The sequence below is a fragment of the Caloenas nicobarica genome, chromosome 11 (assembly GCF_036013445.1).
Source record: "Caloenas nicobarica isolate bCalNic1 chromosome 11, bCalNic1.hap1, whole genome shotgun sequence".
Classification (NCBI taxonomy): domain Eukaryota; kingdom Metazoa; phylum Chordata; class Aves; order Columbiformes; family Columbidae; genus Caloenas; species Caloenas nicobarica.
The window spans coordinates 16,193,321-16,214,834 of record NC_088255.1 but is presented as its reverse complement, the minus strand read 5'-3'; the positions used below and the strand labels follow the sequence as shown (position 1 = coordinate 16,214,834).

Here is a 21,514-nt window from a genome sequence, read left to right as displayed (position 1 = left end):
CTAAGTATTTCTGGCCCTGTGGGTCTGCAAACCCTGCATGGCCTGCCATTGAAAAGCATTGACAGCAACAGAAGTTGGACTGTCTTCTGAAAGCAAGCCTAATTAAGCATGGTTCTGCTCCATGAAACGCCTTGGAAGGCAGAGGAACACCATCAAACCTTGCATCTGGCCCTCGTCCTGCACAGCCCATCTCCTTTTGCCCAGTGTAGCCATCCGAGAGCAGATGAAGCCTTGATCTAAGTGCAAAGACGTGCACCTGCAGCTGTGTCGGGCAGCAGCACATCCCCAGCAGGCAAGTGCTATGCAGTGATGGGCTAAGACACCCTCATCGTCCTTGCCCCACCAGAGAACGTGCCTTTGCCAACCATCCTTCTGCCAACAAACCCTCCCCATCTCCGTTAAAATCACACCAGCACCCCAGGCACACCCATATCTCATTTTTGAGGCTGCTGCAGGAAGTCGTGGGTACATAAAGCAGTTGGGACTGGGTTTAGAGCATCTCGGTGGCAGGGCCTTTCGCACAGCCAGGTACTGAGCCCTTCCCTGCTTTCCCACTTCACCTCTGCATGACAACTAGCACAGATCACAGGTACTCGCCTGGGAGTTCATCCTGCTCTGTGCAATACTGCTAACGACAAACGCTAACAGCAAAACCTCCAGCAAGGCAAAGAGAACCAGAGCACAGCTCCAAAACATTTGTCACTACAAACACACCGTGTAACCTGAAGCTGAACACATGCAGGGCACATTTTAATTTACCTTTAATTATGAATGAATGTGGGTTTATCTGGTGTTTACTCCTGAGCAATAAAAACATATCCAGAATTATAAATCCTCCTGCAAAGAACCATCATTGCTGGATGTTGACCTTGACCACCGGAGCCGACAAGCAGAGATACCTCTGAATGCCAAAGGCTGACATTTTTCATGCATGAGATGGGGAGTTTTCCTTATGTGATATCCTTACATGCTACTGTTGCACTCTCAGGAGATGGCCACCTACAATCTCTTCTTATTTCTGTATTCTTTCGCACAACCTATTTATTAAACCAAAGGTTGAAAAGCAAGAAGAAGTAACCCCACCCAGGATGGGAATAGTGTGAGGAAGATCGCCTGGACTCACCAGGACAAACAATAATCATCGTTCTGATCTTGGTTTGCAATTGATTAATTACAAATACACACCATTAGCAATGTACCAGGGCAGGGAAAGAGTTTTATTGGAAAGGCATAGGAACAGACCCCAAAAGCAGAGCAGAGCACTCCTGGCTCTCCAAAAGATAACCCTAAGTACCCATTGCAAATGGGAGATCATGTTTTCCTGCTCACACTGGACAGAAGAGCAAATGATACTATTAAAGCTCACATTGCATCTCAAAGTCCTTGGAGGGAATGGAAAGTGGTACTTCATATTTCTATAAAACAATTAGTATTGACAGAACAGACTATAGTACAGCACTCAACCTAGAAGAGTAATTAACTATCACGGCAGCTTGCTTACTGGACGCGGATAGGAAGCAAGGAGGCGGCAATTAGAGAGCAAAAAGGCAAGCCAGACACATGCATTTGCTATAATGAGGTATTGACCCGTGAGCACTACATGCAGGTGTCTGATGAGACGTCACATACCCCACGTCAAGCACCAGAGCATCCCCAGCACAGCTGCTGGCATCTCCCTGGACACAGCAGGGAAAGAGCTGGAACCCAGCACCGATTTGGGATCACCCTCACCACATGGGCTGTGCTCAGCCTCTCCTCCCCTTGCCTTGGTCTTTCTGTATCTTAAATAAGAGGATGGATAAAAGCCAAGCAGAGAGCTCTGGCCACTGACAGCATCGGTGATGGAAAAGTACCACCGGTGTAAGATGGTGCATGGGAAGTTATCTGCAAGAAACCACATACCATCAAATACTTTTCCACAGAAGCTCAAGGCAACCGGTTTCAGCACCCTTCTATCTTGCAAATACCTGAATAATCCTGAAGACAGGAGCCTCAGGGATAGACGGAGCTCTCTGCATACTCTTTCAGCCTCAAGATGCTTGGCTTTAGACATCTTTGGAGGGAAAAGATTTGTATCTCAGTTTGGGGTCCAGAAAAAAAAAGATATTAAGTGCCCAAACCTTCAGTGTTTCTCTCCCCAAAACAGAGAGGTACTGTAGATCCATCTCTAAAAAGCTTACGAAAACCCACCAAGCAAATAGGCTTTTCAATGTAAACTTAGTAATAGCCCTTTAAGCCTGCTTCTCTAAGGAGATATTAATAAGGTTGCTAGTGCTCTCTAAGAAAGTAGGGAACCACAGGGAAGCAACATGTCACTCCAAACCAGCATCATGGCACCAAGACCACCATGTACAAGGCACCACACTCCAATGTCTGGGCCAGGGATTTGGGTGGGTTCCCACCACACCTTTGGGCAGAACTATCCCATCCTTGGGATACACCGATCGATCTCCTGCTCTACCTTATTCTCAGCTACTGGGGAAAGTGTCCTGGCACAGACCATCTCTTTGCAGGCAGGTGAAGCAGAAGCAAATGGCGTTTCTCCTTCGACACAAGCTCTTTCCTCCCACCTCTCTTCAGCTCCCCTCTTCCCTTTCTCCACCCCTTTTGCCACAGGAGGTTTCCAGCATGGACTGGTGACGTCCTTCCACAGGGCAGCTGCCCATGCTTGGAAAACCAGTCCACATGAAGCCAATGCACATATACCCATGCATGTACTTCTGGCAAACAGCTCACAAGTTGGGCTGGAAACATGACAGAGTAAGAGAAATAAAGCTCTTTCATACTGTGAAGTTCCAAAATAATTCAGCAGGCTTTTTCCTACCAGCTTTTTCATGCATTGAGAAGATAATGTGCAGCAGCTTGGTGCATGGCTCCAGAGGCAGAAAACCACCTTCTGCAGCAATGCAAATGACTGCTTCCTTGGGGCCATCCCCAAGATGAGGAGGGGAACTCACCCAGCAAGGGTTCCACAAGGGTGCTGCGCTCTCTTGGCACAGGTGCCAAGGCAGGGAAATGACAAAGGGCATCAAAGGAGCCAAAAGACATCAGGCATCGCTGAGCCAGAGCGAGTACCAGGATGACTAAGTCATTCTCTCCGGTCAGCCCAAACTCTCATGGCACTGTTCATAGTTATATGAGGGACAGATCTGAATTTGGAGGTAATGCTGGTTTCTGGAAATCAACTCTCTGAACAAGCTGGGTAAGGAAAGCAAGACTGCTGCAGGGTCTGCTGCAGGAGGTTTAGGACACGAGACCTGCTGGGAGACGGCAGGTTAGCAACCAGAATTTCCAGAAACCAAAGGGTCGAAGGTGTGAGTCCCAACAGCTGATGCCAAAGTGACAACAAACCTCAGAGGGCAGTTGGAAGAACATCATATGCAACTACAGCATGAAGGTTTTGGATGCAGGGGTTTTAAGGCAGGAATCCTGACGCGCCTTCATCATGCTCCCTGTAGACAAGGGACACGGCACGCATCAGTTTGCTATCACTGTACAAGCCGTTTCATTCACTTCAGCAACAGCACCCGCTCCCAGGCTTTCTGGCGACGGGGGTCGGCACCCTGTGCACCAGGAAGACACCAGGGAGGGAATAATGCATCTTCAAGATAACATCACCATGTCAAATAATCTCCTGAGCTCTGGGGAATCCCAACTGGGTTCTGAAGTTGCAGCAGCTGAGGGCAGACAGCACCACTGAGCTGCTGCCATGCGGACGATGGAGTCCTTTAAAAACAAAGCATTTACTTTTCATTTTTTTTTTTCCCCCAAAATGTCATTGTCAATCTCAATACGCCAGGATGAGAAAGCCTTGTTTTCACTGGAATATTCCACCAGCAACCACCTTTGCACTCCTGCTCCGTGCGGCATTAACAAAATAAAGCAGGTCTTGGCCCCAGTGAAATCAATGTGATTTTTTTGCCACTAACGAGTCACTGCTTTACCTCACCTCCATGTCCCAGCTCGTATGCAAAAGCAGCGCCAGTTTTCACAACACAATTAACTGTGGCAGCAGGTAACAGCCAACACGCAACTCCTGCCAACACAAATGTGCTGGTTTCATCTTGGGACCTGCTTCTCTGCTGATAGAGCTCGATATTGCTCCACCAGCATCAAGGAGCAACAAGACAGGCAAAGGAAATCACGGATGAATAAAAACTGACAGCAACAAACCAAAACATCCAGGTCCTGCTGCAATAGTTGGTAGATCATATTTAGGTACCAAATCAGCTCTAAAGGAGAGAGTAAAGGCAGCCAGCAGGGTATGGAATAAAATTTGGCAGCTGCAATTCTGGTGCAAGGAAGGCAGCGGGGCAGGACTGCAGCTGGACGGCGCCGAGGGCAGAGGCAGCTCCGAGGCGCTCAGGTCCGTCCCACGTTTCTGTACTACTACACCGAGCAAGTAGCTGTCCTCCACTCTCTCATTGTGCAGATGATGTTAGGAAGGGAAGAAATCAGGATTGTTACCGTGCCACAACTCTGAAACACTTTCCCTGTGTAGGCAAGAAACTGCTCCCATCACAAAAAGCCTAATTTCAGCATCTGTGTGCATGAATGCACAAGGTAAGAACTAAAAATAGAGGTACCCTATTTCCATGCATCGAGTCAGCAGGTACAGAAACAGCGTAAACAGTGATTCAGCAGCAGCCCGCGTGATGCAGAAGGTTGTTCTCTGCCTCTGCCTCCCTGTTCGCAGCCCTTCCCACCTTGGCTCGGTCCCCGACTCCCAGCAGCTCCCCAGCGCGATGCCCAGCTCTGCCTTGCAAACACAGCCCCTGCCCAGCGGGGCTGGGGGGACCCGCCAGCCACGGGGGACCCACCGGCTGCTCAGCTCCCTTGGGAAGGGGGTGACACGGGGTGCCTGTGAATGCCCTTCAGGCAAGGTCCAGCTCCCAACAACACAGACGTTAGTAGAGCTTCTCTGTCTACAGCAGTTTTTCTAGTGCAAAGTCTACAAGCAACCATAATTGTTCTGCTTTGAAAACAGCTGCGTAATTCACATTTTTGCTATTTTTTCATTGAGCTTACAAGCCTTTTATCTACAAACTGTAGTCATCCAAGCTGGGTAAAAAAAGAGGCATGATGTACAGCCAGAGTGTATGGTTGCCATCTCTGGTGCAAAGTAGTGCTGTGACTCCATAAACATCCCTGATAAACTGCACAAGACGACAGCAAGGACATTTTTCAAGTCCTGTGAGATTTGCTACATAAACAGCTATGACCTTGTATGCGTGGTTTCAACAGGGCCAAGTTGTTTTTTGCTGGTTCTCACCCCCACTTTTTTCATTAATGTTTGCTGAGAAGCAAATATATGAAAAGAAGACTGAAAAGTAGAAAATTTTATCTTTCATTTACCTAATATTTTCTAAAACTGTAACGTCTCTTCAAGCAGAGGATAGGAAAATATTTCAGAGCGTTCCCAGCACCCCAGCTCTTTCATTCACCATTTCAAGACCAGCAAAGGGAAGAAAAGCACCCCAAGCACCTACCTGAGCTGCACCAAGTGTCTGCGTGAGCAATTCCACCCTCCAGTCTCCAAAGTCCTGGGGCTGCCGTGCTCCTTTCTGCTTTAGCAAGCTGTGCTCTCGGCTCCAGGCACCGTCTCTCCCAAAGGCACCAGTGTCATGGGAAAACCCCCAGTCCTGCTATTTAGTGATGCTGATGCTCAGCAGCCTTTGGCCGTGGTCCCGCTCAGCATTGCTGCCCTGCCCAAGGTTTATCCTGCCTGTCCAGAGGGACCTCGGTGGTGGCTCTTGGCCAGGACAGGGAGCAGGGTCGGTCACCTGGGGGAGGTCCAGCCACAGCACCTGTATTGCCTCTGCCTTTGCTGGATTTTTTAATTGCTTTAAGAACGTGCCTGGTTTTTAAGGTGTCCTTCCCAACTCACGAAAGAAGTTGATTTAACCAAAAGCACCGAGAGGCCATCTAGACAAACCCTGAAGGATGCACCTCTGTGACCCCAGCCTTAAAACCTTCCGGGTTTTATCGTTTTTCTGGTCAAAACACCTGGAGCCAGCAGCATCACCAAGCAGACAGGAACACTTTGAGCTGGGAACACCCTCTGCAGCCACCCTGCAGCCTCACGCTGCAAAGCCCGGGCACCCACCACCGCACCCCTGGCAGCCGGGGCTCCCCAGGGCAAAGCAAGTGTGTGTGGGGCAGGGGGGGGAACTGTGTCCTCACGTGTTCCCCAGATGTGACACAGGGATGCTAAGCCAAAAGTGCAGCCTGTGCCCCCGCATTGGGCACACTGCAGCACTGCTCACACACCTCTTACCTGCTAATAACCAATGCAAAAATGAATAAATAATAACTGAGCTATTAAAATCAGGGGAGCTGTCATTACAGCTGCAACTGTCAGAGTAATTTTTCTGTCATTTGAGGGATGACAGCCCTTTGAATGAGCAAGTACTACAAGCAGCCAGCAAGCCTTTTAACACATGGCAGAAACATCATTGAAGGATTTTCCTGCACAACTTTGACTTACCCTCACACCATTCCTAGCCAGCATAACTGACTAAGAACAATTAAAGTGCACAACAATTTCAACTTAATCTCAGAATGGATTAAAGTCCTTTCTGCTCTCACCTTGACATGCTCTGAAGCCTGGATGATTTGCATTTTGACATCTAATTGAAATGAGAGTTGCTGCCTGACAGGCCTTAATCTTCTCAAAAACATGGTTGTGCCTCTCTCCCCAAAGCAAACATTTATCACAAGTTTCACCTTGAATATAGGTCACAGAATTGCAAAGCTAGTAATCAGAGCTGTAGGAAAAAAAAAAAAGATTCTGTCTAGGTGAAAAAAAAGATTCAAAAGGCACATCTGTTCTCCTGAGCCACAGCAAGGAAAGATTATTACCATTAGTGTGATGGTTATAAAGCAAATAAAACAATTGGTTAAAACAAAAAAGAAAAAAAAAATCACTTATAGTGTCATCTTTCATCATTAAATTTTCATGGAAAAAACACTGTGATTTGCTTAGTCTGAATATATATACAATGTAAAGAGACCATCTGACATCATCGAGGCATAACACCGCAAGATAAATGGAGACGATTTGCCACACTGCTGGAGTAGCTGTACCTCCCTCTCAGACCTGCAGCAATCAAAAGGAAGGGCACAGCAACAGCAAACCATCTGCTTCTTGCTGGTCACTGATTCCTGTGCATTTGGCTGATAGGAAAAAAATTGGGGCTCTTACTCTTCTCCTGCTCATATGGGCTTAAATGGAGGGCAGCTGAGCTGTTCCCCTGGTTTAAATGCCCATCTCTCGTAAGTTCCGTTTTGTTTGGCCCTGCAAGCCTTAGCCATCACCATGGGACAAACATCTGGAAGCCTTGGACTCAGTTCGCACCAAGTGCCCTAAGCAAGGGCAGCCGGAGCACGTGCATCTGCATCCAGAGAGCACCCGCCTGCAGCAGAGCCTCGCTGCCTCCCAGCAATGCAAACCCAGGCTCAGCGCTGCAGGCTGCCTTCCTTTCATATAGCAGTTACGGTTTTAGAGAGCATTAACAGGAAAGAGAAAAGTGGAGCAACAAGGCTGAAGATTTTCCTGTCCTGCTTCTGCATCGTGGTGCAATTCTCCCTGCTGCACCCTCCTCAAGGAGGGCAGCACTCGTGACAAGCTCTGGAGGGGACAGAAGACCGAGCTGTGGGCCAGGTGTGCCCTCCCTCGTGCATGGCAACACCGAGCAGCCCGCTGCCTGCCTTCCCAAATGCAAACAGAGAGGAGGAAAGGGTGCACAGTTATTGTGCATAGAGTCGTTAAGATCTATATGAAACCCCACGTGTGTAAATTAAAAATTGGCTCCTTTTATCATCAAGCACATACGGCTTGTAAGTATGAATTATGCAAGACTATTAACTATCTTATTATAAGAGGGAGCAGCTGTAGAGGCTGCTCGGAGGACACAGCAAGTGCAGAAGGGGCAGCCCAGGGATGCTCAGTGTCAGCGTGTGTCTGAGCTACAGCACAGCCGTTCTCACCGAGCCTGGTCCTCATGCTCCTGGGGACCTGCACACCCAGTGCTGAGCAATTAACTCAGCATCTCATAAGCTCTCACTGTCTTCCAGAGCTCTATGGAGGAAAGAGAAATATTTTCATCACCTTTTTATTGATGGCAGCTTGAGAAAGAGCTGGAGAATTGCGTGAGCTTGTGAAGGAGTGAGCAGGGAGCTGAGCCTGTAATCCCACCCAAACCCAAGCCCCCCAACCAGCACCCAAACTGCCAAGCTCTGCTTTTGCCCAAGAGCACAAGGAACATGAAAGAACAAACCCCCTCCCAGGCCAGGGAGCTCCAGTCCCTGTTTCAGTTCAGTAATCTGCTCTTTGACTAATGAACCCCTGTACTCAGCTGGAGCACACCAGTGAGGATGCCAGCCTGGGGCAGCACTGCACAGCCCACAGCGCAAGTACCGCTGGGTCACAGGACAATACGGGATGCGGGCAGGGATGCGGGCAGGGATGCTGCTGAACTCAGTCTGGTCACCAAGTCCTCACTGAGCTGACATCATGCTTAGCAGATGCACTAAGGCTGTTGGGGGCAAACTCTGGACATAAATTACCTATAGGGTAAGAAAGCTTTTGATCCAATTTTACATAAAATATTAATGTCTCTGGTCAATATGAATGCTGTTAAGATTGAGTGGTGGGGCCATATGCAGCTCAGAAGCTTTTGGGAACATAATAGGTGCAGAAAGGGGAGGCACAAATCGGTATTAAGACCAGTTTCATTTATTGCATATATCGTGGACTTGGAAGAACAAACATCAAGCACCACGATTACATTTACTGATGATTCAGAGTTGTGTGGGCTCCTCAATGCACAAGAGGAGGGCAATGAAGTCCCGGACAACTGTGAGTAAGCAAGCACCTCAGGGAATAATTAAATTAATTCAAGCTATGGAAATGCCACACAACAAGGCTAAAACATAAAGCAAATAACATTGAAAAGGACTTTGCACTCAGAGACTATGAGACAAACCCAGGCTACTGTTTGCTCCCAGCTATCTACCCAGGGTGCCAGGTGCTGTACAAGCACAAAGCCCACGTTGTTGTGGCCAGAGAGAGCAGACCAGTGAAAACAGATACAGGATACACACAAAAAAACCCCATCCCAGTGATACCAGTTGTACATGCCCCCACCCCAACACACTGTGGCTTTCGAGAAGGGCTGTGCCAGGTGGGGGCCGCTGGCGATGCCATCACAGCAGCACTGGGACATTACAAAGCTCTCAGCTCCTAGAAAAGCACGGCTGCTTTTTGCACCAGCAATCCAGCCCCACCGGGACCACACTGGTTTCAGCAAGGCAGTGTCTGCACCACACCCCCCAGCAAGCCACAAGGCTCTGAAGAGGCACAGTATTTGTGTCTGGATTGACCCCTGTGGCTTCTGCTGCCTCCTGCCTGGTACAGACGCAGCCCAGGGAGGGGGCCAGCTCCTGGGCCACCCTGGCAAAATAAATCCACAAAGGGGACCTCAAGCGACTCTGCCTGCCTCCTGCCTTGCTTAACAACTCCCAGTCCCGAGTACCAGCTCCTTTCAAGGATCCTAATCATTGCTATCCATTCCCGGAACATGTACCTGCCCTTAACTGCGCAGGAAGCCTCATCGCACTAACCAGCCCTGCCCAATGCAAGGCAGTTGCCTTAGGAGACACCGAAGTGTCTTGTCTGAGCCAACCTGCCCAGCACAGGGATCGCTGGCAGGGCATCGCAGAGCCCATTCCAGGAGATGGGCCCCGACAACACATCAGAGCAAGAATGGGAAACACAGAGCATCTGGAACAGCAACATATGAAAGGACACGGGAGAAGAAGAAAGAAGTGGCAGAGCAGCCCGAGGCCCCAAAGGCAAGGAGAAGATGCTAAATTTGATGAGGTTGAGGAAGGGAGCCAAAGGAGGAATAAATAGAGCTAATGAGAAAACAAGGCGTGAGCATTCAAAAACCTTTAACACACTGCTAAACAGCAATAAAAAGGCAATTAGAGTTCTGAGATGCATGGAGGGTAATTGCATGCACTATAAATAGGTGGTGGGAAGACTGTCCCGCTCAGCAGGATCTGATTCACTTTTGGGGTGACTTCTGTGCCGACAAGAATATTCTGGTGTGAGACAGAAGCTGAGAGAAGAGAGTTTACAGAGATATGAGATTAGAAGAGGAATTTCTATCAATCACATACATCCTTCTGCATGAAGTATGCACCAAGCACAAGCTTTACAACAGAGGCTTTAGAGGTCTGAGCTCAATGAACTCCAGACAAAAGTTCAGCAGCAGAGATGTGAAATAGCCTTAGAAATGAACATCCATTGTACGTCAGACAGCAATATGTATGGCACTGGGATCCCGGCAGTTCAGAGGTTGCCGCTATTGATGGAGAGAGTCCCCAACCATGCTGCTCTCCAGCACCCAGAGATCCTGCCCTGCTCAGCTCACAACCCTTTCACGAGCGTGTGCACACACGCACCTGTAACAGCATTTAATAGCAAGCAAAAAGAGAGGTTTAAAAGTGGAATTCAAATGCCAAACCCACTTGAGCATGCTTCCTGCCCAGCCTTCCCTCCCCAGGCCAGACAGGCTGGAGTAAATGCACCGACTGTCCCGACACTCTCTCCCAGCCAGGCACACAGCTCAGGTCGTGGGAGAACATGCCAAAAGAGGTCCCTCAGAGGAACCCTCAGAGCAGATAAAACACACAAGACCCTAGTCAAAGGTAAGGGCAGGGTCTTTGCAGCATCATGACCAACATCTTTAAGAGTAGAAGGCACCACTGAAGTCCAGGGAAACCACCAATAAGCAGAAATCACACTGGGCAGATCCCTGGTCAACATAAACTACCACTGCACAATCAACTCGAGTTTTTTGAGGACATCAGTTCTCTCTGGAGACAGCTAGACGCTAGAAAAGTATTATTCCCCACCATCCCTGCACGGCCCCAGGCTGCACTTGCTGCAGAGCAAAGGGGAGGTGGAAAAGGAAAACACAGCCACACTGTGAGCAATCCCTCCTCCCTGCCCCAGCTCCTACACAGATATCCTTCTGGAGGGGGAAAATTTGCAGACTGAAGCACGAAAGGCCTGAGAAAAGGAGGGAGCAAAGCGATCAGTTCCCAGCTCCAAACTCCCTCAGCCAGGACGAGTGCCCTTCCCAGCTCCCCGCTCCTTCCCACCGCAGAGCATCAGCATCGATTCACGCTCGGGAGCTGCTCTGCCCTCGCAAATGACTGAGCACACACAAAGTCTCTGCAGTCCTAACTCCAGCTAGCTCTTGGCTATGCACCAAAAAACCACCCCGTGCAGCTCAGACAGCTGCACATCCCCAGATAACAACAGCAGATGGCTTCTGCCTGGAGGTCCCGCTGGCAGAGGGTGGTCTGCGGTGCAGGCGGTGGGAGGCAAAACGCTGTTTTTTGCAGCACGCACCGCTGGCAGGTCACGCAGCCTTGCCCATGGCTGAAGAAGTGTTGGCTGTGTCCTTCCTTCATCCTTGCATTGTCACCATGCAGGTAGCAAAGCAGCTGGCTCCTGCTGCGTCACCCCATTAGCTTCCTTCCGAGGCAGCAATGAGTCTGTCGTCGAGCAGCCTGCTGAGAGGGAGGAGAAATCTAGGGGTGCAGGCAATAAAAGCCAACCCCAGTGTGTGCAATATACAAAGCATTTGTTCCCTCTTGCTGAACCAGGAAAGGATATTTGACATCTTAGACGAAATTTGCCTTTTGCTTGACGTTGTGCGATGTATGCATCACCTTGCAGCTGCCTAAATCCTCTGCTGCTGAGGTGCGAAAGCAGCTGACCCTCCCCAGGGCACACCAGGCAAAGCAACATCCCCTTCTTGCAAAAGCTAGCCCCGTCAGCATCAACAGCAGTCCCAAGGGAACTTCTGAACAGCTTCACTTAGTTTCTTCCAAATCGCCCGATATTTTTTGTGCCTAAAACGTAACGTCTGAACTCCCTCTCCTTCCCAGCCCCCATCCATCAGACACAGCCATCCAAACGGAGCACTGAACGGCACATGGGCTACATCTGGCCCGCTGCTTGTGGAAGAGCTTCTCCCTTCCACAGCCACCTGCCAAGATCAGCCAGAACAAGCCCAGAAACCTTCTCCCAAAATGCCTTTGCAGTATTTTGCTTTAACTGGCCAACTGGCTGCACAGGGCTCCCCTGAATCTCTCCTTGGGATAAGAGTTTGTTTCCAAGAGAAGCACCAGTCCTATTGGAAATGAGACAGGTGGTAGAAGGGACAGTGAGGACACCTACAGAAAAATGCATTCCTTATACAGGACGGAAAAATAAGGTTTTGACCCAAAACCTGTCTCTGTGTTGAGCTAATATTGTATCTCACTTCAGTGAGCACGGTGCTGTATTGAGGAGCACTGGTTCGTGTTTCCTCTGACAGCCAAATATCAAACCCAAGTCCCTTTATCTCACCATGGTGCCACCAGCCAGGCAGAGAGCACAGCCAGACTGTACCCTCCTGCTCCCAGACAGAGCCTGTATGTCAGCTGTGACCCCCCAGGCTCCAAAAAGACCCTCATGCACCCACACTCACATCCTTCCCAAAAGAGGCAAATTGCCACCCCTCTCCGAGCAGCAACAAGGAAAGCAGGGGGCTACTCCCCAAGATATGGAGGTGGGCGAGGCTGTGTGTTGGGGTGCAGGATTTTTCCTGGGTATCTCAGGGCAATGCTGACTTAGCATCATCTGGACTGGTAACACCATAAATTCCCCAGGGAAGGGAGAATCGCTTCCTACAGGAGTCGGTGAGCCACGCACAGCTCATTGATTGCAAATAATTGCAAGTAATAAACATGAGTGGTTAGCACAAACTTACAGGATCTGCAGACTTCCAGTGCCATCTTCTCCAGTAAGACATTTCTTAACAAATAGCCTCTTCTATCAATAGTTCCTCAGGGTGTGAGCTTGGAGATCAGCCTTTCCTTCCTATTACCTTCCTCTCCTCTGCCAGACAGGCAATTGGGAGCAAAACCACTCCCTATGAGCCCCACTCTAAGGGACTGAGCCGAGCTTCTGCACATCACAGTGCTGTGGCTGCGCTGGATACAGGGCTTCTTTCTCCTGCAGAAGTACGTTAGGCAATGACAACATCCAAAACAAATGCTTCTTTTCCACTGCAAAAATGTTTATTGAGTTTTTCCCCCACCATGATCCTTCCCCAGGCTGAAGACAAGCAGTAGATGATGTGGTCACTGCTCCATGCTTGTACAGGGCCAGATCCAGTCTATAGCCAGTGCTTGCTCCTACATCATCACGTGTGGACCAAAATCCCTCCCAAAAAGGAAGCAGAAGATGGAAACAGGGGGTCTACAGGCAAAGCTAGATGTGAAGATTGTCTCATCGTATTCTGAAGACAAAGAGTACCCTGCCCTTTGGTGAACATCACCCTAATTCAGCACAGCAGATCATTAAAAGCCACTGCTGGACCGTTACTGGGCAGCCCTGTTTGCCAGGATACTGGTACAAACGTGTTGCGGCATGAGGCCAAAGTCCTATCAAAGTCAATGGGATTCCTTCAAGATCTGCACACCACACCTCCAGTCCCCAAATATAAACATCGCAGTACCATCATTAAAAAGCCACACACTTCGGCCTAGGAAAAACATGACTAAATCTGGATGTCATTAAGTTTCTTCATTAAACACTAACATTTGGGTATGGGCAGATGCTCAGCGTTTGAACGTTTGTGGTCACGCAACTGTCATGAAGCATGTGGGTGAAATCACTGAGCTGTGTGTCAGGGCGGTTTTCTAAACCCTCCAGGCTGGAGGCAGCCTGTACTAATGTCCCCTCACGAGGGGGAGATAGATATAGATACAGATATAGATATATAAAATGATATATAGAGCGAGGATATACTTCACAGTACTAGAAGTCCAGGCTCCTAACCTGACTGTGAGATAGACAGGTTTTGAACTATGACAACTGCAAACACAGCATCACTTTCCCCAAGCTGAATAAACATTTGCATAACATTTTGACTCAGGTGTTTAAAATCTAGAAAACATCTGACTTTATCATCCTGAATCACAAACAATACCAAACATTATCACTGAAAGCACCTTTTCAAACACCAATTGCACATGTTCACATCCAACACTCAGCAACTCCACTTATGCCTGGTTTTAAGAATGAAGCCCACCCAATCCAGAAGAAAACCCAGTCAAAGCACCTCAAGTATCCTGTACCCACAAATAACTTCTGCCAAAGCAAGTACCAGGTTAGGATGCTCCATGTATTTTTTTCTGTACCTACAGGGTAACGACACAAGGAAAGTCCCCAGGAACCTGCCACCTCTTGCATCTGCCCCCTTCCACCTTCATGAAGACACAGCTAGACCCTGGTCCTCAGAGCATGCCCTGCAAGAAGGGTGGTCCAATTCTGACCCACTTGCTGTGTGGAGTGGGCAGGGTGAGGAGACGAGCTCTACTTGTCTTCTAGTGCCTGCACCAGGCTCTCCAGGAGCTGGGGAGCAAGGTGACACCTTCCCTTGCACCTCACCATGCTCTGTTTCCAGGAAGGCAAGACCTTTGAGGGGCCACCCATCAAAGCCCACCTCTGAGGAGCCAACCATCCTCCTGGGTGACAAATTGAGAGGACCAGGAAAGGTCTCCTTAACTCCTTCTTCAAAGGAATCCTACCGTTTTAATTAGTTTTAAAAGACACACTAAAATATACACGGTTCCTAGAGATCACTTTGTTTATGAAACCCTGGAGCTGCTGAAGCCACTGGCTGAATTCACATTGACACCAACCAAGCAACAGCTTTATTGATTATACTATATTGATTGGAATTCACATATTAATTGGGTTCACATAATTAAATAGAAATAGGTGGTTTGTCTTGTACCCGCCTGGACTAAAGCATTGGCAGTAGCTGTAAGGGGTCTGTATGCATACACTGCTAGTACCAGTGTTGTGATGGCTGGGCTCCTACTAAACCACACTAAAAACAAATTAAATACTTCTCCGGCTAACAAAAAATGACATAGGGAAATGACTATCTGTCTGCTTCTCACTTAGGTGAATGGAGAACAAGTGACTCATCATTCAGCAGAAGGAATTACAAGTTGTGCAAAAGGCAAACTGCTTCAGGGAGAGCGTCTAGACTATGCAAAGCAAGGCCATAAATATTACCTTTTGGAAATGATGGGCTTTCGCAGGGGTTGAAGCTAAACGATCTGATGGGTCTTCCCCACTCTTCATTCACAACATCTCTGGCCTGAGAGGTGCCGTCCACAATAACTGAATTGTGAGGCTGTGAATCAGAAACTGCAAAGTTTTGCAAAAGCCAAAGACCAAGCTCACAGCCTATTTCATTACCTGCTTCCCAATCCTATACGCTGCAAGTATATCAACAGCCAAAGTATGACAAATATTTAATACCTGCTAGAATTAAATTAAGATAAGGCACCGGCAAAATAAATGATAAGTGTTTTAACTGAAAATAACCATTTTCTGTGGATTCCAGACACTCTGAGCACAACAATCACGTCCTGCACTCCAAACTGCTATGGAACATCACCTCTCAGATGTGCCAGACCTTTTTCCCCATGGCAATGCTCTCCAGGCAGTGGGCAGGTTTGTCTTCACTTCAGAGCTAGCCCAGAGCTGGCCTGGGGACAGCCTAAGCCGAGAGCTCAACCACATGCACAGATCTCATCTGTTGGCAGTGGTGGCCAGGTTTTTATGGGCATAGCATTGCAAGCTTTGATGCAACTACAGAGCTGTGCATGGGGTCCAGCTCATGCTTGAGACCTGCCTGGACCTTGCATTTCCTTAAGTGGCACAAGAGAGCAACTGAGGAACAGACAAAAAAGCGGCAGAGCATCGTCTGCACCTTTCTTCTGCTGTGCTGAGAAAACCACACCACCAAGGGTTTCCTGGGGCCAGCAAAGCAGAATCTGACCATAAAAATCACAGTTCCTCCATCAGAAAGATGCTAAAACAATCCCAGTGCTACCTGAGTCATGGTCTGTCCCAGAAGACCAACATGTTGGTGGTTTTAAGAGAAAACTTTTGTAAATATGGCATGAAAGTAACAACCCAGCCAATGATTGGGAAGAAATATGTGATTATTTGGAAGGCTGCACAAGCTTTACTACATTCCTAGCTGTTGCAGCATCTGCATGCATGCCAAAATGGCAGAAATTCAATACTTTAAGATGCATTGTAACCCATTTAACAGAGTTTCTGATCCCTCACACCTGTTCTGCATCAAGCATCATGCTTAAATCAATCACCATTCGGCAAAGCACAAGCTTAGGCACTTTGCTGAATTTGCCTGAAAATTTTGCTAATGCACCCGATGTCATCCCACAGGCTTACACAAGGACCCAGATCACAAGCCATTTCTCCCAGGAGCAGCTCCAGTAATCTGTAACTAAGCTGGAACTTTTTTTCATCCCACATTTATCCTGCTGGGAACTGATTTACTCTCCCATGTGCCACCTGCCTGTTCCCTTGTTCTGTGGGGAAGAAAACAGGTGGTGGCAACCACAGCTGTGGTGATGACTGACCTAATGTGCTTGCCAGGTTTTATCTCCTAACGAGTTCCTCCTGCTGCCCCTTTCCCACTGAGTGTTTTCAAGGGGCTGGTGATAATATGGAGAAGATCGCTCAATTTATGCTATTTCGGATGAGCAAACGCTGATTCCCGAGTTGTGCTGTGCCTTTTGGCTGCCATGCTTTGGAGGTATTTAGCAAGAAGTATAACCCACATCTGAGGGTGCTTGGTCTGCATCACTTCAGAGACATATACATTGAGCGATTTCCCCAGGTCGAGCTCTCCTCCCAAAAGCTTCAGACAGTTGGGATCAAGTGGGTAGAGGCACAGAGCATGGCTGGTCATCTCAACTCTACTTCCAACAAGTCAGCATGAGCTAGAGAAAAGACTAAATACATCCTGGGCAAGCAATTACCAAGCTAAGTGCCATCTGTGGTACTAAGACACATTGTTCTGAGAGCAACAGAGCTGGCAAAGTTGTTTTCCTCCTGAGCTGCATCACAAGGCTGGAGCCTTCAGTGTCCGGCAAGGTGTAAGCTCCGATGGGAACATTTCCTCCCAGGCCACACATTCAGGAGGTCTCTTGCTCAGATTCCCCAGCATCTGGTAAGCGCTGCCCGCTCACTGCCACCCTCCTCCCACCTGGGACAGGAGATAAATACAGATCTCCTTATTTTCACTATGCTTTTAAGAGATAAGCATCTTGCAGAGCAGTGTCTGCCTGTCAAATGTGTCTGGAATTCAGTGGTGGCTTAAAAAGAAATCCAAGTGGGAAGCAAGACAGCACAGGCGGGTATCTATTAAGCTTTTTTTTTCCTTAGGAAGCAATACTAGTGAGATGTAAATAAAATAACTTACAAGTAGACATCACAGATGTGTAGTTACTCAAGTGGAGCCTTAACACATAAACATCAAGATAAACCTGAATCAGAGGTGTAGGCTTGAACACACTAATCTAAAAAACAATTTTTACTCTGTTGCTGAAATTTCTGGGGTGTCAAGATCAGAAAAGTAGCAGCTCTGAGTGGCATTTGCTTGAATTCATCTTGAAATTTGAAACAGTTTGTTACTGGTGTAAACAAGCAACACCATCATGCCCATGTGCAGTATATACCCAGCTATGTCATCCATTCACACACTTCCACTGCTCTCTTAGCTCTCATATACGTTACAATTTATTATTATCTTTCTGTTGCAACACTACCTTAAGTACACACTTCCCTTTATTCCAAGGTGGTTCACCGGTGCTGGAAAACACCGGGCTGTGTTTTCCAGCTCCCAAGCACTACACAACAGGGATGCTGCTACATAACCGGTACCTGCGGTGCCTGTGCATCACACCACCGTAACGCGCAGCCCCCGGGGCTTAGGGTACCATCCAGCTCTGATACAGCAGCGCTGCAGGATCAAGGAGGGAGGATTACATGCCTCGGAGGAGGTACCATAGAGACTTTCAGTGCAGGAAAGAACTTCAGTGCTGCAACCTCAACAAAATCTATTGCTTTCTTTTCTGAGAAAATTGCAAAGACGATGATGAAGCTATGAAAGCAGCCTGGGCTCCAGGGGCTTGGTGGGGGCTGCATGCAATACAGCCCATCTCAGGCCCCCCCGTGCATCTCCTGCACACTGGCCCCGTGCAACACCGGGGCTGCAAATGACAACACTTGGGGATTTTCTGCTTCCCATTTCTCCCAGGATAAGACCCTTCCCTTGCAAATGACAGGCTGCGAGGGTGGAGAGGCAACTGACACATGGAGAAGGAAGCCATTTGCCCTCCACCCAACCGATGGGGAAACTGAGGCAATAGCTCCCACCAGAGCAGGACCAAAAACTGAGTTTCTCCCACCTTTCCCCTGAGAAGCAAAATGCATTTGCTTCACCCTGATGAGTCTTGGAGCATCTAGTATTTCCATTGCTACCAAAGGCCCACCAATATACAAAGTCTCCACAGAGACCATTCGACCTCGCAGAACCACCATGACAGAAGCTCGGTGCCCAAGAGGCAATGTTTCCCTCACCACCACCCTTTGGTTCCCCTCGAGGCAGAGAAGGAAGGGTGGCCTTTCCCAGCGGGATGTGTGAGGAAAGCAGAGGAGCACATGGAGTCCAGCGACAGACTCTGGGCTCTGACAGTCCTTTAATTTACTTTAACAGAAGTCTTGGCTAAGGAAAAAGGGCAAGGATTTACTCCCAGGAACCCACACAACAACTGAATATAGGGATATACAGAAGACAAAAACCCAGAAAGTATTCACCTTTAAGAGTGAATTTAATTTGACATGTGTTGTCAAGTTAAATTTAGCTCTCCCAATTCCACCTCACTGCTAAGTTTGAGGGGAGACGGTAAACCCCCGAGACACACCTATTTTAGCTATTTGTATAAATAAGCCACACACATTTCCTGATGTTCTTCATTTCACAGAGAATGGATTATTTCCTCACAAGATCCTGTGTAACTTCCCTATTCCCTCAAGTATTGCTGCCAGTTTATAATTTTTCTCATTGCTCCTAATTTCTTTGTTTCACCTGTACTTTATTGTCCCCTCTTCTTTCCCTCTCCTCATTCTGTCCCTTCAAAGCACAGTATTTGGATTTCATGGACTGCGAATTGCCCTTCTTCCCAGCCACTACTCTCCAGACTGCTCAGACACTGCCAGCTCCTTTGGAAAAACTCCTTTTCAATTTCAGTTCACTTTTATTTGAGCAACAGTCCCAGGGCTTGTTTGTTTGTTTTAATTCCTGCACAACTAGCAATTACTTAAATTCCATCACTGTTTTCAAACATGGAGAAGTTGCACAGAAAACAAAAGGCAAAACAACTTTGAAAATCCAGAATCTATTGAAAAGCGTCATAGGCAAATTAAAAAAAAAAAATTCTCCAAACCTTGCTATATTTTCAGCTATGCACTTTGCTCAGCAAACAAAAGCAGATCATTCAACCTTTCAGCAACACCAGATTGTCCTATATTGCCTTTAAACTACATGCAGTACGGATACACTTTCCTACCTCCGTATGTTGCAATGACTAATAATAGTCCTGTGGTGTAGCAGAACCGAATGCCGTTTGCATCAATACATCCAGGAGTCTGCCTGATTTGTAAAGGTCATCTGTGAATCCAGAACAGTATCAAGGCTAAAAGTGCAGTCTAGGAAACTTAATTGAAAACGGAGAAAGCAATCAACCAGCCATTCCAGAGAGCTGTGTCCCATCATGGATCTAACTCTGGCTGCCACAAGGAAAAACTTGGCTGCATTTTGGTAAAAGGCGCCCATGTCCGCATCCCGGAGAAACTTAATTTCTGCCCTGGCCCCTGAGCTCGTGCCTCAGTGGAGAGATGAGCTCCAAGACGGCTCCTCGGGCTGGGGAGCCCAGGTGAAGTGCTCCTGCCCAGCCCCTGCCTGGAGCAGCGCGTGGCCCTGCTGCTATGACGCACTCGGGGAGGAAGAGTCAGGACTGTGGCAGCGACTTCATTGCAAAGCTCTGCTGCCACGTTTTGCCAGAAAGCCAGCACTGGGGAGCTCACTGCACATAAACACTTGCAAGAAGTTGAAATGAGACTTGGTAACTCCCCAAGTCAGCACCGGCACTTCCACCTAAACAAACTTTGCAGCGAGCATGGAGTTGCAGAGTCCCCTTGCAGGAGGCAAGGGCACGCACCTGGTGTTTTCCAGCAGTATAACCTATTTCTCTCATTTCGACAACCTTGAGATGGCCAACACCTCAAACTTCCCGAATCCCAACGTTGCGTAACCAGGAGCAGTGCCATATGTCAGCGCACCAGCTCCGTGCAGGAGGGGAGCAGCATGGGTGGGGAGCAGCATGGAGGGCTGGCAAGGGGACAGGTGGCTTCCCCGTGCCCTGGGACGGGGCTGCTGCCAGCAAACCCCACCTGTGCGGGCCCAAGGTGCCCTGTGCTGGGATTGCCCTTGGGGTGCCCGGGCAGCTGCGGGCCTGGGGAGTGCTGGCATGGGGCTGCTGGGGATGGAGGCAAGGGGGCAGGAGGAGAGGCAGGGATGCGAGCAGGAGGGTGTTTAGGAGAGCACATCTTGGGTAGGTGAGCAGGGGCAGAGGGGCTGTTAGGGGAGTGAGAAGGGGGCGGGAAGGTGGCTTCCAGGGGGCAGGTCAGGAGCAGGCAGGGGGTGGGTGATGGGGCTGCGGGCAGGGGAGCTGCGGGGCAGGGTGCGGGCAGGCGAGCTGCGGGGCAGGGTGCGGGCAGGGGAGCTGCGGGGCAGGGTGCGGGCAGGCGAGCTGCGGGGCAGGGTGCGGGCAGGCGAGCTGCGGGGCAGGGTGCGGGCAGGGGGGGCCGGCCTGGCCGTGCAGGGAGGGCCGGGCAGGGCAGGCGGCGCGGCGGTACCTTCTGCTGCCGGCGGGCCATGTCGGTGGGCTGCTTGGCATTGAAGGGGTAGGCGATGCAGCGCATGACGAAGACGTAGAGCTGCAGCTTCCTCTTCCTCTCCTCCTCCTCCCGCTGCAGCCGCTCCAGCTCGTCCTTCTCCTTCTCGCTGGCCACCGAGGGGCTGGGGCTGGCGGGCCGCGCCGCGCCACCGCCGCGCCCGCCCGGCTGCAGCCCCCCGCTGCTGCCGCCACCGCCGGCACCGCCGCCGCCGCCCGGGCCCTCGCCGGGGCGGGTGGGCGAGAGCCGCGCCGCGGCGGGCGCCAGCGGCTCCTTACCGCTCCCCTCCTCCACCAGCTCCTCCGACTCCTCCTCGCTGGACGACGGGTCCAGCATCGCGGCGGCCGGGCTGGGCTCGGTCGGGGCCGGGCTGGGCTCGGCCGGGGCCGGGCTGGGCTCTGCTCTGCGCTGGCTCCGCTCGGCGCGGCTCTGCCGGGCTCGGGCTCTGCCGGGCTCGGGCTCCGCGCGCCGCCGCTCCCGCGCGCGCCCCCGCGCCGCCCCGCCCTCGCCCCGCCCCGTGCGCGCGCGGGCGCTGGCCGCGGTGCTGAACGGCGGGGCGCGAGGAGAGCGAGGCCGAGCGCGAGGGAGCGGCCCCGC

General features: G+C 49.8%; 1 protein-coding gene across 13 annotated transcripts in view; it reads right to left on the bottom strand.

Moving 5' to 3' along the window:
* CADPS (calcium dependent secretion activator) overlaps window positions 1-21,253 on the bottom strand; it is a 211,302-nt gene extending 190,049 nt beyond the window's left edge. For all 13 annotated transcript variants that reach the window (XM_065642969.1, XM_065642964.1, XM_065642968.1 and 10 more), the window contains exon 1: window positions 20,879-21,253. In XM_065642969.1, the coding sequence (XP_065499041.1) occupies window positions 20,879-21,253 (375 nt within the window). The remainder of the gene's footprint in view (window positions 1-20,878) is intronic.
* Window positions 21,254-21,514: the final 261 nt, after the last annotated feature.